The 15,157-nt window shown below is 47.9% G+C and overlaps 8 protein-coding genes across 8 annotated transcripts; 5 read left to right on the forward strand and 3 right to left on the reverse strand.

Annotated features, from left to right (window-relative positions):
- Window positions 1–44: 44 nt before the first annotated feature.
- V1513DRAFT_373933 (mitochondrial carrier domain-containing protein) lies at window positions 45–1,192 on the forward strand (the record flags this gene model as incomplete). Its single annotated transcript, XM_066894834.1, has 3 exons — window positions 45–176; window positions 338–373; window positions 422–1,192. The coding sequence occupies 3 exons, from the start codon at window positions 45–47 to the stop codon at window positions 1,190–1,192; spliced, it is 939 nt and encodes a 312-aa protein (XP_066755818.1).
- Window positions 1,193–2,322: 1,130 nt separating this feature from the next.
- Window positions 2,323–3,380, reverse strand: V1513DRAFT_437162 (mitochondrial 37S ribosomal protein uS17m). Its single transcript, XM_066896878.1, has 2 exons — window positions 3,084–3,380; window positions 2,323–3,004 (listed from the first exon to the last, which is right to left on the reverse strand). Exons 1-2 carry the CDS (start codon window positions 3,182–3,184, stop codon window positions 2,482–2,484), a joined length of 624 nt encoding a protein of 207 aa, XP_066755819.1. The 5' UTR covers window positions 3,185–3,380; the 3' UTR covers window positions 2,323–2,481.
- A 798-nt stretch (window positions 3,381–4,178) lies between these two features.
- On the forward strand, window positions 4,179–4,835 carry V1513DRAFT_374165 (Redoxin-domain-containing protein; the record flags this gene model as incomplete). Its single annotated transcript, XM_066894840.1, has 2 exons — window positions 4,179–4,364; window positions 4,419–4,835. The coding sequence occupies 2 exons, from the start codon at window positions 4,179–4,181 to the stop codon at window positions 4,833–4,835; spliced, it is 603 nt and encodes a 200-aa protein (XP_066755820.1).
- A 63-nt stretch (window positions 4,836–4,898) lies between these two features.
- V1513DRAFT_164793 (uncharacterized protein) lies at window positions 4,899–6,388 on the reverse strand. Its single transcript, XM_066894256.1, has 3 exons — window positions 5,848–6,388; window positions 5,227–5,794; window positions 4,899–5,177 (listed from the first exon to the last, which is right to left on the reverse strand). The coding sequence occupies exons 1-3, from the start codon at window positions 6,127–6,129 to the stop codon at window positions 4,963–4,965; spliced, it is 1,065 nt and encodes a 354-aa protein (XP_066755821.1). The 5' UTR covers window positions 6,130–6,388; the 3' UTR covers window positions 4,899–4,962.
- V1513DRAFT_437168 (glycosyl transferase) lies at window positions 6,234–8,036 on the forward strand. The gene is made up of 2 exons (XM_066896879.1): window positions 6,234–6,554; window positions 6,619–8,036. The coding sequence occupies exons 1-2, from the start codon at window positions 6,389–6,391 to the stop codon at window positions 7,905–7,907; spliced, it is 1,455 nt and encodes a 484-aa protein (XP_066755822.1). The 5' UTR covers window positions 6,234–6,388; the 3' UTR covers window positions 7,908–8,036.
- A 1,223-nt stretch (window positions 8,037–9,259) lies between these two features.
- V1513DRAFT_437170 (uncharacterized protein) lies at window positions 9,260–11,545 on the forward strand. Its single transcript, XM_066896880.1, has 2 exons — window positions 9,260–9,635; window positions 9,699–11,545. The coding sequence occupies exon 2, from the start codon at window positions 9,751–9,753 to the stop codon at window positions 11,140–11,142; it is 1,392 nt and encodes a 463-aa protein (XP_066755823.1). The 5' UTR covers window positions 9,260–9,635; window positions 9,699–9,750; the 3' UTR covers window positions 11,143–11,545.
- A 762-nt stretch (window positions 11,546–12,307) lies between these two features.
- V1513DRAFT_437174 (uncharacterized protein) lies at window positions 12,308–14,112 on the reverse strand. Its single transcript, XM_066896881.1, has 4 exons — window positions 13,947–14,112; window positions 13,747–13,880; window positions 13,497–13,673; window positions 12,308–13,448 (listed from the first exon to the last, which is right to left on the reverse strand). Exons 1-4 carry the CDS (start codon window positions 14,001–14,003, stop codon window positions 12,398–12,400), a joined length of 1,419 nt encoding a protein of 472 aa, XP_066755824.1. The 5' UTR covers window positions 14,004–14,112; the 3' UTR covers window positions 12,308–12,397.
- A 323-nt stretch (window positions 14,113–14,435) lies between these two features.
- V1513DRAFT_456486 (uncharacterized protein) lies at window positions 14,436–15,052 on the forward strand (the record flags this gene model as incomplete). Its single annotated transcript, XM_066899574.1, has 2 exons — window positions 14,436–14,892; window positions 14,958–15,052. The coding sequence occupies 2 exons, from the start codon at window positions 14,436–14,438 to the stop codon at window positions 15,050–15,052; spliced, it is 552 nt and encodes a 183-aa protein (XP_066755825.1).
- Window positions 15,053–15,157: the final 105 nt, after the last annotated feature.

Below are 15,157 nucleotides of genomic sequence, written 5' to 3' on the forward strand. Positions count from 1 at the left end.
CGTCGCTGCCATCTCAGACGCAGCAGTCTCCGCCGTCGGTCCCGATGCTCCAGGCTGACGAGAAGCAGGCGCTACCTCTCGTCGAGAAAGTGGAAGAAGAACATGATTACGAGGCGCTCCCGAAGAATACGTCCCTCACATCGAATTTGATGGCGGGTGCATGTGCCGGTATAATGGTATGTCGATCATTTCGTTGGTGTAAGTGTGGACGGCGTCACGCAGTCATTGTGTGGATCGCTGTGGCGGGCATCTTACTGGCTGGTCCGTAGTGTGGTATTGCCATTCAACGCCTCAATTAGCACCTAAAATGCGATTTGACTAAGGAATTGTTATATAGGAACACACTGTTATGTATCCGGTCGATGCTATCAAGGTATGTTGCTCATTGCGATCTGGCATGTTCTAGCCTAATATTACGCAGACCCGAATGCAAGTGGTCAGTATGAGCAACGCGGGCTACACAGGCATTTCAAATGCAATTTCACGGATATCAGCAACCGAGGGTGCAAGGGCTCTCTGGCGGGGTATCACATCCGTCGCCATTGGCGCTGGCCCAGCGCATGCAATCTATTTCGCTTGCTATGAGCTCACGAAGAACGCCTTCGGCGGGAACGAGGGTACAGGTTACCACCCTATTGCCACGTCCTTAGCCGGAGCGTGTGCCACAACTGCGTCAGATGCACTCATGAATCCTTTTGACGTTATCAAGCAGCGCATGCAACTTGCTGGCAGCAGATTCCCAAATATCGCGGCCTGCGCAGTCAGCATCTACCGCAACGAGGGCTTCTCGGCATTCTACATTTCCTATCCTACCACGCTTTTCATGAACATCCCATTGACAGCGCTGAACTTCACGACATATGAAGCGCTTTCCAAAATACTTAACCCTCAGCGCCGATACGATCCTCTGACTCACTGTGTCGCCGGCGGCTTGGCCGGCGCCGTCGCTGCAGCCGTCACAACGCCGATGGATGTTATCAAGACCTTTCTACAAACGAAAGGTACTTCCCAGGACGCTGAAATCCGCAGCGCTCGGTCTCTAGCCGACGCTGCTAAAATCATATATCAGCGCGAAGGTCTGCCAGGCTTCATACGGGGCCTCCGTCCCCGAATCATTTCAAACATGCCTAGCACCGCTATCTGTTGGACAAGTTACGAAATGGCAAAGTTTTATTTATACAAAAGTTGGTAGTTTTGCCATTTTATTTTCAGTTGAGTTTGGTTTGCTATACGGTTCACGGGTTATGATTTACAAGATTGTTTAGTCGAGCAAGAAATGACCGGGTTGCACCGTGATAGAAAAGCTCACTTTATTTGGTCGTCATATATACTCTTCGGTTTTGAAAGTCGGGGTCTGTTTTATCTATTAGTTTTTTTGCTTTTCTTTTTGTTATTGTTTACTGTCATGGTCCCTTGTGTTAACTATTCGGCATTTTCTTTCGCTATATGTATTAGTTTGTACCTTATATTTCGTTATTATAAGTATCTGTATGTGTACTTTGTAGTCTCCATTTTGTATATGCATTAAATTGTGTTTTCTATGTCATTTGAATTTGCATTATGTCGCCTTGTTGTTTTAGTACACTTAATGATGAACTTGCCTGAATTCTATCTATCATCGCATCTGCTCTTTGTTACGGGACCTAAGGCGTCATCTATTATTGTCTTCTTGTGATTCAAATATCAAGCAGTATTCGCACCCAAGGACCTCAAAGTGCTCAGTACCAGACTGAACTCTGGCATCCGATTGTCCGTCCTTCGATCAACCAATTGATCCATCCATCGCACCCATAACTTCTTCGCACGCGCGATGTCATATCCAATTCAAGCGTCACAGTAGCATAAAGTCGTGGCCAAAGGAGAAGCAACTTCTTCCGGTTAGACAATCTGAATACGTGAAGCTCCGTTTAACTAATGTCTGATTGCTAACACTGTAGAAGCTATATATTGCATGCAGACCCAAAAAATAGCAACGCTTTACAGAGTTGGATGTCTCAGTGGTTCTAGCTTACAAGTGCAGAACGATGGGGCCATCAGTATGAGGCCGCATCCAAATGTCAATTTAGTCTACTTGTTACCGTTTCTTGGACGGTGCTGACAGCTCTAGCGCACTTTGGAATGCGAGGAGACACTTTTCGATTGTTTCGAAAATGGATTCGGTACGGGAATTTGCTACCAGTTTAAGCAATATTCGAGCTCGTGGAACGGTCGTCCGGGATTCTTCGGTGGCTCGCAGTATCAGTTGAGACGCTGGACGAGCCACCGGTATTACATTCGTACTGGAGGAAAGCGAGAGTTAAGGACAAAAGATTGATATTTGAGAAGTGAGACGACATCTTGTATTTTAGCTGCTGTGTTGTACAAAACATATATAAGCTTAATGGTTATTTTAGGTAAAGTTCCCACGCTGTAGCGAACAAAATTCGGCTAACGCCAGATCTTCCCTATATCTCCTGACACTAAGATGGTGCAGAGACTGTGCTAGTTGCGTTGAGAACCTTGTGTATCGCCCTGCTGTCTATGAAACAAGCGCATGAAATCCCGCGAAAACGACTTCGGAAGCAGATCCACAAACGTCGGCAATCCGTCCTCACTGAGCTGGATTTTGCGACCGCGCGCTCTCTGGAACATACGCTCGATCGTTGTTTCCACTCTCTTCCTCTCATTCAAATCTTCATTGTATGTCTTGGCGTTCTTAGCATGTCGCATAGCCGATGGCAGCGGCTTGTCAAGCACTGATTTTAGAAGATTATATTCTGCATTTTCTTCCTTCGTCAATAATAGTCGTCCGCGATTATTTTCAATGTATTGCCGATACGTGTTCTCCATGTGAGGATAGTTTTTATATTTTTGGAGTTCTTGGCCATACGCGGTCTTGACCTCCGCGACTGCAAAGAACTTGCGCGCGGACAATGGGCGTGTGGATTCGATTCGCACGATATCGCCCTCGCGACAGATGTCGCCTTCGTCATGAACTAAGAAGTCCCGTCGCTTATTGATAACCTATGGAGACGTTAACTATCCGTACGCTGGAGAACCGCGAAATACAAGACGTTAGACGTATCGCAGAACAATAACGCACCATTTTGTATCGCGAATTTTGCACTGGGATTTGCACTTGGACTTTAATCGTCTTCGCCATCTTTCCCTGGGACACGACCAGGCCGACGAAATTTTGCCGCATGATTGCTACTCGGTAATGACTCGTTCAATGACAGAGGATTGGCATAAATCTATGTAAAATGGCCCACAATCTAATACTTGCAGAATAGCGACATGTCGAATCCCCAGTGGGTGATGTCGGTCTGCCGCGATGAATAATGATTATTGCCAGTTCTAGTGATCGTGCACCACCTGAAATTTCGCGTCGCGAAAAAAAAGGTCGGCGGGTTGTCAGAATATGTTTGAGGAACGTAACTTTACGTTATTTAGCCGCTATGCCTTTTTGGGACTAGCCTATCTGTGTACATTTGGAAGACTCTTTGCTGACTACTACTACTAGGCAAGTTGTGGAACAATTCAGAGTTGAAGAATCCAAATATCCAATGTAAGCATGTTAGCCATCGGCCAACGTTTTGCCGACATGTCGGCGGGGACATTGCCTTAGTTACTAGTGCGATTGTATGGTGAATTGTCGAAGCCGATTCCACTTAATGCGCACTCGACCAACAAAAAGCTGCCAGTTCAAAGCAAGGCTCATTGATCGGTTTTATGTCCTCAGATACCCAAAAGTAAATGACAAGGAGAGATGTATACAGAAAAGCGGGGCGTGTTTATTATTAAATATTTAAGCTAGTCCCAAGCGGAATAGCTTGTAAGTTGCAATATTTCTCTTAACTTTGATAGTAACATGATTGGCATTGGGCAGACTTAGCTGGGACCTCATTGTTTAATATAGACCTCATTGACTTATTTTTCTCGTCGTATGCTGGAAATACAGAATATTAATTAACATAGTCTGTTGCAGCTTGTCAATTTGACCTCGACGCTTAAATGCTAAAGATCTGTTTTCTGGTCTGCTGAGTAAGATGAGACGGTCAAATCGACAGGCATTTTCCACTCACTAAGCTTCGTCGATCTTTCCAACCATAAATTTTATCTTAGAGCACTCTCTCGGTTTTCACCTCCATATTTCAATTCCAGCGGACCTCAACTGATTTATCCGAAAGAAAGTAGGAATGGCATCCAGAATCTCAGTATTCTTTGCTCGCAATGCGATCCGCGCTCCTGCCGCGCGCCCCAGTTGCCGTATGTTCCACGCCACAGGAACTGCTAAGGTCGTTGCAGGGGACCAAGTTCCCGCTGTCCCTCTCTACGGCTCGTCTCCTGGCGACGAAGTCGATCTAGCTGCGCTGACTAAAAAGGTACCTTAAAGAACATGATTGATATTGCCGGTTAAGAAAAGCTAATCAACCAAGGGTAAATCCATCCTTGTCTTTGTCCCTGGCGCGTTCTCCCCTGGTTGCTCCGCCCGCCACGTCCCAGGATACGTCTCACTGGCTCCAAGATTCGCGTCCGAGAAAGGTGTCTCGGGAATCTATATCATCTCTGGTAACGACGCTTTCGTGATGAACGCGTGGGGCAAGGAACTAGGTGCTGCCAATGACAAGGTGAAGTACCTCGCTGATCCGTCGCTGAAGTTTATCAGTGCTCTTGGGCTTGATTTCGATGCGACCAAGTTCTTTGGAAATAAGCGGAGTAAACGGGCTGCTGTTTTTGTTGAGGATGGCACGGTCACGAAGACCTGGGTCGAGCCTGATAATACGGGTATTAGTAGTACGTTAATTCAAGTTGTGCTTTCTGCAGCTGCTGATGCTAACAATTGTAGTCTCTGAGGCGAAGAGTGTCATTGAGGAATTGTAATTCTGTGGGATTTCAGGGTATATCGTACAGCTAATATTCATATGAGCGTATTATGTTAGATTACTCCAGTTTATTGTACAGATTACTGGCGTTGAAATATTAATCACTGTCGCTACTCTGGTCTCCCAAGAAATCAATACTGAAATCGCCCGCGACTACCTTTGATTTCAGTTTCGAGAAATCACCAGAAACCGGGAGATCGTTATCTTCGTTGTCACTCTCGTTGCCAGCATCAGTCGGTTCGCCTGCTTCGCCATGTAATTGTGCCACTTCGGCCTCCATTTCACGTCGTTCTCGTATCTTTTTGGCTTTCTCTAGTCATTGTCAGTCCTGATTGATAATCGTAAAGACGTAGAGCAATACCTAAGCTATAACGGGGCGTCATACCTAAACCCTCCAGCATCTTTTGCAAATGTAAAATCCTGTCATTCTTACTCTTATATGGCGCCAGTTCTCGAGTCCATCGTTTCCGTACGCCGCACTTGACAACCCACGATTTCAGTGTCGCGATCTTTTGTTCCAATGGATCGTCAAGATCGCGCTTCGTCGTTGTGTTATTCTTTGACTTTTTCGAAAGTGTCTTTTTCAATGGGGCTTTAGATTCTATTTTTAAACTGCGAGATGACTTCCGTTTCTTGCTAGTCGGTTCCGGGAAATCATCGTGTACATCGGAGTACTCAGACGCGTCCCCCTCAAGTACTTCGGCTCTCTCCGCGGCAGGCTCCTCCGACACAGGCACCGGTGTGGCATTATATTCTTCCTCTGCAATATTCAACGCGATTTCTCCTTCCACATCTTCGGGCGCTGCTGTCCTTTTCTCAGTCTTTTTGACTTTCTTTGACGCAGGTTTTGATGAGTCTTTGTTTTGGGAGCCTTTTGGCCTCCTTTGTCTCGAAGACGCGTCGGCGTCGTTGTCGTTGTCAAGTTCGTCCTAATAACCATCAGCCTCAACCACTTCTTTGCTCTTGTCACGAATAGACACACCAAAACACGATCCGCGATATCAGCAGATTTCTTTTTCCAGTCTGCATTTGCAAAAAAATCCTCCGGAAGGTCCAATTTCGCGACTACATCGCGACGAATTGACTTCAGCGTCGCCGTATCGAAGTCGGCCAATCGCAATGTTTCGAGGATGACGGCCTCAATTTCGGAATCCGTTGGCATAAGATTGGTAATGCGATAGAATTGGCTGATCTCGTAAGACGGCAGCTGCAGGTGGTATATAATTGTTGTTGTAGTTTTAGTAGGTTGTGACGTAGTTGGCATAAGCAAAGCATAATTGCCAATAACCGCCACAGATACGGCGCAGATGTCGCGCGTACTATATTACGGCCACGCCTGATCTGACCGAATGAGTCCCAACGCCAACAAAGCGATCCCCGAGATGAATCGCGGGGATTCGGACTACGATCTGTACATCTATCCTTCGATCCAACTGAATTTGTCCGCACTCATCAGCTATTTGGTTGATTTATTTACAGATATACACGATTAGTAAGGTGATACAAGTTATATAAGGAAGACGATGGAGCCTAGAGCGGATAATTTAATGGTTATTTCGAACCGGTTACCGGTTACAATTAAGAGAAGTGAGAATGGGGACTACGATTTCGCTATGTCGTCTGGTGGCTTGGTGTCTGCATTGTCGGGATTGAAAAAGTCTACTACTTTCACGTGGTTTGGCTGGCCGGGTATGCGACTGAGTCGTATTGTATCCTTCGATTCGAAAGGAAGGTGCTAATCAATTATGAGTAGGTCTCGAGGTACCGGACGACGAGAGACCAATGGTGGTCAAGCGTCTTCGCGACGAATTCAGCTGTGTGCCAGTCTTCCTCTCCGACGAGCTCGCTGACCTGCACTACAACGGGTTCAGCAACAGTATTCTGTGGCCGCTTTTCCACTACCACCCGGGTGAAATGAACTTCGACGAGATAGCATGGGAAGCCTACCGGGAGGCCAACCGTCTTTTTGCGAAGGTAGTTGCGGAAGTTGTACAGGATGGAGATTTAGTCTGGGTGCATGATTACCATTTGATGCTGCTGCCGGCTATGTTGCGCGATGAAATAGGACAGACGAAATCGCGTGTTAAGCTCGGGTGGTTCTTGCATACTCCATTCCCTTCTAGCGAGATTTATAGGATTTTGCCCGTCCGGCGGGAGGTTCTTGAAGGCGTGCTACATTGCGATTTATTAGGTTTTCATACATACGACTATGCGAGGCATTTCTTGTCGAGTTGTTCGAGAATATTGGGATTGCCAACATTGCCGAATGGAGTCGAGTACAATGGCAAGACAGTCACCGTTGGCACGTTCCCGATTGGTATTGATCCGGACAAATTCACGGAAGCGCTCAAGACCGAGAAGGTGCAGAAGCGAATCGCACAGCTGGAGGCCAAGTTTGAGGGTGTCAAGTTGATTGTGGGAGTTGATCGGCTAGATTATATCAAGGGCGTTCCCCAGAAGCTGCATGCGCTGGAAGTTTTTTTGACGGAGCACCCAGAGTGGATTGGCAAAGTCGTGTTGGTGCAAGTGGCAGTGCCATCGCGACAAGATGTGGAGGAGTATCAGAACCTGCGGGCTGTGGTGAACGAGCTGGTTGGCAGAATCAACGGGCGGTTTGGAACGGTCGAGTTCATGCCGATCCACTTCATGCATCGGTCTGTGAACTTTGACGAGCTCGTGGCACTGTACGCTGTCAGCGACGCCTGCCTTGTGAGCAGCACGCGGGACGGTATGAACCTCGTATCCTACGAATATATCGCGTGCCAGCAAAAACGGCACGGTGTGATGATATTGTCAGAGTTCGCGGGTGCCGCGCAGTCGCTTAATGGCAGTATCATTGTGAATCCGTGGAACACGGAGGAACTTGCGGAGGCGATTGAGAACGCGATGACGATGCCTGAGGTGACAAGGATCGCAAATCAGCAAAAGCTGTTTAGGTATGTGAGCAAGTACACGTCCGCGTATTGGGGGGAGAGTTTTGTGAATGAAATGAAGCGCATTGCGGCTGTAGATGCTAAGAAGGCAAAGAAGGAGTCTATATAGAGATGGCGCGGTAGTTTCGTGGATTATTTTTGTATTGTTAATAATATGATGAAGAATATTTGACGGCATAAGTCTCTACTGTAGGCAAAAGTTATGCGATGCGCAATTTTAGCATAAACTCAAACTAAGTATTTCGTGTGGGTTTAGTACAGGTTGTATTTTCATCTTGTAAGTTACACGTGCCTTTATATCCGGGCAGGACATTCGGGACTTTAGTGCCCAGAGAGGCAAGTCAATGGGTTCGGCCGATACCGACGACGGCTAACGGCATCGACCATTAAGCTTCTGCGAGCACATATCAGTAAAAACGCAAAAGGGCTTTGTGAGCAATTACATGATACATATTCTGCCTGCAGTCATTGCTTTTTGTGGCAAACAACCGGCGACTAGCATTTAAATCTGTATAGAATGGACATTGATTTAGAAGTTCTCTGTAACCAGCAACTGGCTGGATTACTAATTGGCTGCGGACCGAAGCTATGAAAATTCAGTTGGTTCTGTCCTCGGACTTAGAGCGTTTCCGAATTTTTGTGATAGGCACCGGATATATATCCGCCACTATTGTGAATAATTTTTCGTATAGTGCTTTGGTATAGCCCAGCTGGAGTAGCTTCACTCCATATTGAAGCTCACCGAAAATGGCAATGCTTTTGGTTCTCTATTGTCCAAAGCAGTCAATATCTGTGCGTTTGCGATGGCTCGTGCTGCGTGGCTTTTGCTCGTCATTCCACGTCAGTGCACTTTAGATTTCATCATCGCAGCTTCAAAGTGGACATATAGTCATCATCACATTACTAGGCACCACCGCTGCCCAGTATTACAGATACTAGGAGCTACCTCCCAATCCGTTCATCTTGCTCTACAGCAGAAAAGAGATTTAAACCGTCGAGGTGGACCTGAGCCTTTCCCAGGTTCTCTCTAGTCTCAGAATATTTGCGTGATTCATTCGGACGCGGTGAATTGTTCTCGATAAAGTGGAGCTTCTCATGATGCAAAAGCGATGTGCAAGGGCGAATAGCGGCACTCAATAGATTCGTCGAAGCCGATATCGCAGTCTATTCAAGAATCGACCAATCAGCGGCGTCGGCAAGACGGGGGCTTATAGTTGGTTTCAAGTGGGCTGGGCCGGGCCGGCAGATTTGACGCGGGCCTAGGATGGCCTTAGCGAGACTGGCCGATGCCCACACATATTCCAGGCCCGTGCATCTAACAACGGGTCATAGTCTTTAATCAGTAGACTTGCATTGACGCAAAATCTGACCCGTAAGCAGTAGACCCATGCCTGGACAAAATAAAAATAAGGGCGTGCACGGACACAGGTACAGGCATAAACCGCACGCGTGGGCCGTTCTCTTGTTCTGGGCATGATAATCCTCTAAACATTACAAGTAACCCTATTTCGGTCTTACTCTTCCCAACGGTTCGTACCCCTTAGTCCAGCCTGCTCACTCTGCCAAATTATTTGTACGCTCTTCTCCGCAACTGTTCAGGGCTAGGTCGTCGTGGAACCGTCACCATGACAACCAGCCAAGAAGTATGTCCGTTCGTGCCCGCGGTCCGGGCTTATCGTGTGTCTGTCTCTGTCTGGCCATCCTCACCGCCTCAGTTTTAGGTCCCTTCTCAGTCGCTCTCGCTCGCCACCATCTCAGCTTTTCACTGCTCTTCGCCTGTATCTTATCTGCGTCATATCACTAATATTCTGTCTGTCGATTCTACTATCTCATACTGGTATGTCAATCATAGCATTGCTCTGAAAATTGAACTTGACTGAGTCACTTCTCCTCATCATAGGCACACCATGATCGCCCCCAAATAAACTCGACACAGCTTTCACATTCACAAAATGGTTAACGACTCCTTCCAGCTTCAGTGGGGTCGTCTATCGGCCTCCGAGTTCACAATTGGTCCCGACAAACAGACAGCACCACATCAGTACAACAGCGTCCCACGCACATCAATCCTTCCGCTTGCCACCACAATCGACTACGACTACTCGGCCAAAATGTACAGCACTGTTAGCAACTACTACTCCTCCGCCGCGTCAAATGAATCGACGTCTTCTACGTCGTCCTCTCATGCGACACCGAATTTCACATCTTCACTCGTCGACGTTGTGACTGAGGACGACGTTGCCCCGTATCACTCACACGTGGAGGTAAAACAAGAGCGAGCAGCCGCTCGTGCGTGGTCTCCAGAGCTCGAGCAGCTTGTGGACGAGAGAATGGGTTCCTCCCGCGTCTGGAGCGGCAACATGTCCGTCCAGCCTGCACAATGCTCGCCAACCTCATGGATTGCTCCACGCGTGAAGCTGGAAGCAAACAGCAGAAGCAACAGTACGGCCAGCACGGCCAGTGCGACGACCAGCGCGAGCTCTATCTCGAGCGAGCAGACGAAGGCGCTTACCGCGACAGAGTACTTTGCGAATTATTATCACAACAGCTATTATACAGGCTTTGGCACGGATACGAAAATTGTGCCGTCGTTTCAAGCCATGCCGGAGAAGAATTACACTACTATTAACACGTCGACCGAGTTGCCCACCGGATTCGGACTGGACTTTGATGTGGGTCTGAATCTGGCGGTGCCTGTTGCACCCTCTCCATTGTCAGGCAAAACGTCGACAGATTCGTCGTCCGCCTCCCCGCTCGCCGCCATCTCTACAATCCCTGAACTGGCAACAACAATGAGCGCAACGGTGACCGTGCCGTCGTCCACTGCTACACTAACAGCATTTCCAGCAACTTCAACCACATCAACAACACCAACAACTACTATAACAACAACAACAGTAACAACAGTAACAGCAGCACAAGCACAAGCACAAGCACGCGCAGACAGGCGTCAAGGTCATAACAGAAACTACCGTTGCCGTCACTGTGCGCTCGTCTTCTCTGATGCTGCCTCGCTCAAGCAACACATTGCTCTCCTTCCAGACGCCACCGTCTCCCAACGCCCTTACAAGTGTCCCGAACCCTCATGCGACTGGCATGTTATCGGGTTCCACCGCAACAACGACTGCTCTCGACACTACAGACAGGTTCACGGAGTGCGCGAGTTTGTGTGCAGATGGCAGGGCGCCAGAGAGTGCAGAACTCATCGGTTCGTGACGGCTTGGTTGAGAAATCGGCATGAGCGGACAGTGCACGCCTGCGAGATGCAGTCACTAGGACTCGATCCTGACAGCGGGAAAGATCGCACCGGTGCCCGCAAGAAGCGGAAGATTCAAGGGTCCTAACTCTATTCTTTGGCATTCAGCTGCTTCTTTCAGACAATTTTATTAGTAGTATTTAGGTATTACCTTGGTAATGGGTTTGGGAAGGTTCACTAGATTTATGGTGTTATTGCGTGCCGTATTGTTTTGATATTGATATTCTATACTTTTTGCTATACTAATGATCTTTATGGTTTTCAGTCTGGCTTGTCAGTTTGATATATATTACGAGTATTGTGTATTGCTTATTTGGATGTTATGGTGTTCTTTGTTCTCTGTTTGTTGGAATACTTGATAGATCTATTGATTTTGTTCTTGTGTGTATTTTGTGCGACGTGCCATGATTGTGCGAGCCTGCAAGAATCGGCGTCGGTTTGTATACAGGTTAATATATATTCATAGAGTTCGGAGATTTTGTGTAGATATATATACTGACGAGCGTATATGCGCCTGCGATGGACCAGCCGCCGGATTGTGCGGCTTGTACATTGCCAATTGCTGTCAAATGGTTTAACACGAGCTGCGCAATGGTCTTTGATTTCTTGATCTATTATCAACGACACTCAACCGGCAGCTCAACAGCAACATACGTCCAATCGCACGACACCATCCAGAATCGTCTTCTACGACCGCGGCGACACAGCATGAACCGGCTCTGTTAATAACCGGACGGCCTGTTTGCAATCTACGGATTCGCAGACTTGCAATGACAACCTCCACGCAAGCCTCCGTCGTCGCGACATGCCACATACACCGTCCTTGGCGCCCAAAAATTACTGCTGTGGTACCCTCTCGTTCTTTTTAAAAGGTGTCAGAATAAGACGGAGCAAGCCACGTTCAGGTACAAATTTAATTTAGGTTTGTGTCCCGGACGATGGCATCCAAAGTGCGTTCAAAGTCGCCGTGTATGCAATGAGACCTGTCACCTATCGGATTTCCGATGTCAGCCCCCGTGAAGTATTCCTCACCGTGCTACCAGCGTGCGTGGGAATTATAGAACATGAATAACATTTGTAGCTTGTCCCATAGCTTTTGCTTTGGGAGGCATGGAAGATTTGCGACAGAGATATGACTTGAGGTGGTGGCATAATACACCGTAGCTATTCCCCCATGTGGGCTGTAATGAAGGCGTGGCTGACGAGTCACCATTAGGATTGGTGAACAACCTAGTGTTTCCCAAGACAATATTCTTCATAATAATCTATTTGCATTCAGTAATAACACAGCAATCCCGAATTGGAGAAGCTCTAAAATGCTTGACAGATTTCAACACGAATAATTAAACAACCCGACTCCGCGTCTGAAATGCCAAAAACTCCTCCCTAGATACATTCAACGGGATCTTCGGCGGCAAGGCAGGACTTCCGGGTGCCAATACTCGTCTCGCCAACTCCCTCTCTCTCTTAACACGCGATCTAGCTTCCTCTTCTGCTTGTCTTTCTAACTGCTCTCGGTAAAAGCGGTCGGAATCGCGGACTGCTGCGTAGCCTTCTGCTGTGCCTAGTTCTGGCGCGTGGGCTGTTGGCGGGAGGTGTTCCTTTTTTCGTTGAGGAATATGCTGTTGCAGCGCAGGTGGAAGCGGAATGTCGCTTGCAGAGAAGAATTTTGGTCGAGATGCCAGTGTCGTGACTGCAGCTGCGCTGCCAACAGGTTTTCGTCTGACGCGTCTAGCTTGCGGCGCTATTGATATCCCAGCAAACTCATCTGCCAAGTCTCTGTGTGGAGGTGGTACGTCTCCGCTGCTGTCAGCGAAACGTTGATCGCCAAACGGCTGCGGGTTTTCCGGTAGCGACGAACTAGATGCGTTGCGGTGAGGTTTTTTATCGCGTAGGAGGGTGTAGTAATTCACGTCGCGTGCATGACCCGGTGCGCGGTCCTCATCGTGATACGAATTGTCATCAACGGTCGTTGGTGATACTGGGCTTTGAGGGTACGCGCCTACCATTTGCATCTCTATCCGGTTTGGTGACATACTCATCGCTGCGTCGTCGCCAATGTACTGATGGTACTGCAATGGTGGCGGGATTGGTGGAGTCTTGGAAAATGTTGGTTGTTGCGCAGCAGAGCCGCTCCATCGCCTTGGAGTGTGCGGAAGTTGAGGAAGGGTTGGCATAGGCGTCGGCTTCGCTTTCGGTAAGACATGAGTTGATGAATATGGCGGTTGTACTTGCTGAGGTTGCTTTGGCTGCTGCAACTCCATAGGCTGCTTCTGTCTTATAGAATGCTGTACTGGAGGCTGAGATATTGGTCGCGTCTGCGGAATCGCTTTCGATTGTCGTCGTTTCCGCACAGGATAAAACGTCAGCTCTATAAACACTTTTCCGGCATACCTACCGGCCATTAGCTCTACATTTTTACATTTATAACTCAACACTCACTCTCCATTATTCGTTAGACTCCACCAAGCATCATGCTCCGCGTGCTGCTGCACTTTTATCAAATCGATCTCAGTCTCGCCCACACGAACGATTTGGTCCGCGTGACTGACAAACACACAGAACTTTATAAACTGAAACTCCGGCTCGTCGTATATATCAAACCGCACTTCCTCGTCCCTAGTCTATTAGTTCCACTCTCTTCCACGCACGTCATCGCGCACAGTATCGTAAAGTGAATACAATGACGCACCATTCACCGAGATCCATGTACTCCTCGTCCGGGACCCACTCGTTCTTCCCCTTATACAGAAACAAGTCCGAAGCACTGCCGACCGATAATATAAAATACGGCTGCTGTCGTACAAAGAGGCAGGGAAGTTCACTCTACCATTCATTATATCAGTTGATCCGATCTAAAATTAATAATAGACACGTGCGATAAAAGTGTACCGTTCTGGCAATGACAGCAATGACTGTACCGAGCGCGCCTGGCTTGTTGAGTGCCATTGTACTGTACTTCTATTTCCATAGGCCAAAGCAAATGTCACTTGCCGGTGCCGGAAGTTGCTGGTCAGGGCCCTAAAGCAGCAAAATTTGCTTTACGTATATCTACGTAAGTCTCTTCCTACGTACATCGTGCACCACACGTGACAAGGCCATAGCAGTGTTTTGGCATTTGGCCCAGCTCAAAGCTGCAAAATCGTCTTTTACGTTTTTGTTAATCGAAGTATTTGTTGGTGGCTTCGTTTTGCTTGTTCTATTTCCATTTCTACCTTTTTTTTGATAGCAGTTGCAGTTAAGATCGCGACAAGAAGATACGCATCAGCTGCAGTAAACCCTTACCTCACTAATTTCGCACCAATTGGGAAGTGCTCCCTGTGGAAGTGACACCACATCGTCTATTGTTTTTAATTTGCCCGCAGGCGGGATATATTCAAAATGAGCTATTCAATGTCAATTGATATGGACCGATCTGATGACGCTGACTCGGGGGATTTGGCAGCACAGACGGGTGGGATTTATGCTCAAGTGCGGTATGGTGTTGATGAAGACGAGCAGAGGGAGCGTCTTGCAACAACCAGACCGCCCGACGAGGAGGACGAGGAGGACGAGGACGATTATGATGACGAGATGGACGAGGACGACTACGATGACGAGGAGCTCGACGACGCGCTGCTGGAGGAAGACATTCCGTTCTACGTGTCCGAGATGGAGGAGGGTTTTGCCTACGAGGTCGACGAAGACGACGACGACGATGACGACTTTATTGTTGAGGAAGAAGAAGAGCATGACGACGAAGAAGAGGACGACCAGGAGGAATATAGCGACGATAGCGACGGGGAGTACGGCCAGCGTGTATATTTGTCCTTCTTGACCACGAATGGCCGACGGTCTGGTAAGTCCCGCTTATCTCCTTCTGCATTCGGGCTGCCACCCGACTTCTCCCAACTCTCTCCGCAGCTTCAACCACACCGACCGCTCGACTCTACTCCATCCCCATCATTTGCAATAAAGTAGTAACAGTCAGTATTCAGATCGATTCGTCTGTCTACTAGGTTGGTGGGGCGTCCGTTGCTCAGGGAATTCGGAGTCTAGTCGGAGTTCGGTCTGGTTTATAACTCATCACAACCGCATTCGCGTTTACGTTTTCCTATTGTTAT

The sequence above is a fragment of the Lipomyces chichibuensis genome, assembly GCF_038497645.1.
Source record: "Lipomyces chichibuensis strain CBS 12929 unplaced genomic scaffold V1513scaffold_3, whole genome shotgun sequence".
Classification (NCBI taxonomy): domain Eukaryota; kingdom Fungi; phylum Ascomycota; class Lipomycetes; order Lipomycetales; family Lipomycetaceae; genus Lipomyces; species Lipomyces chichibuensis.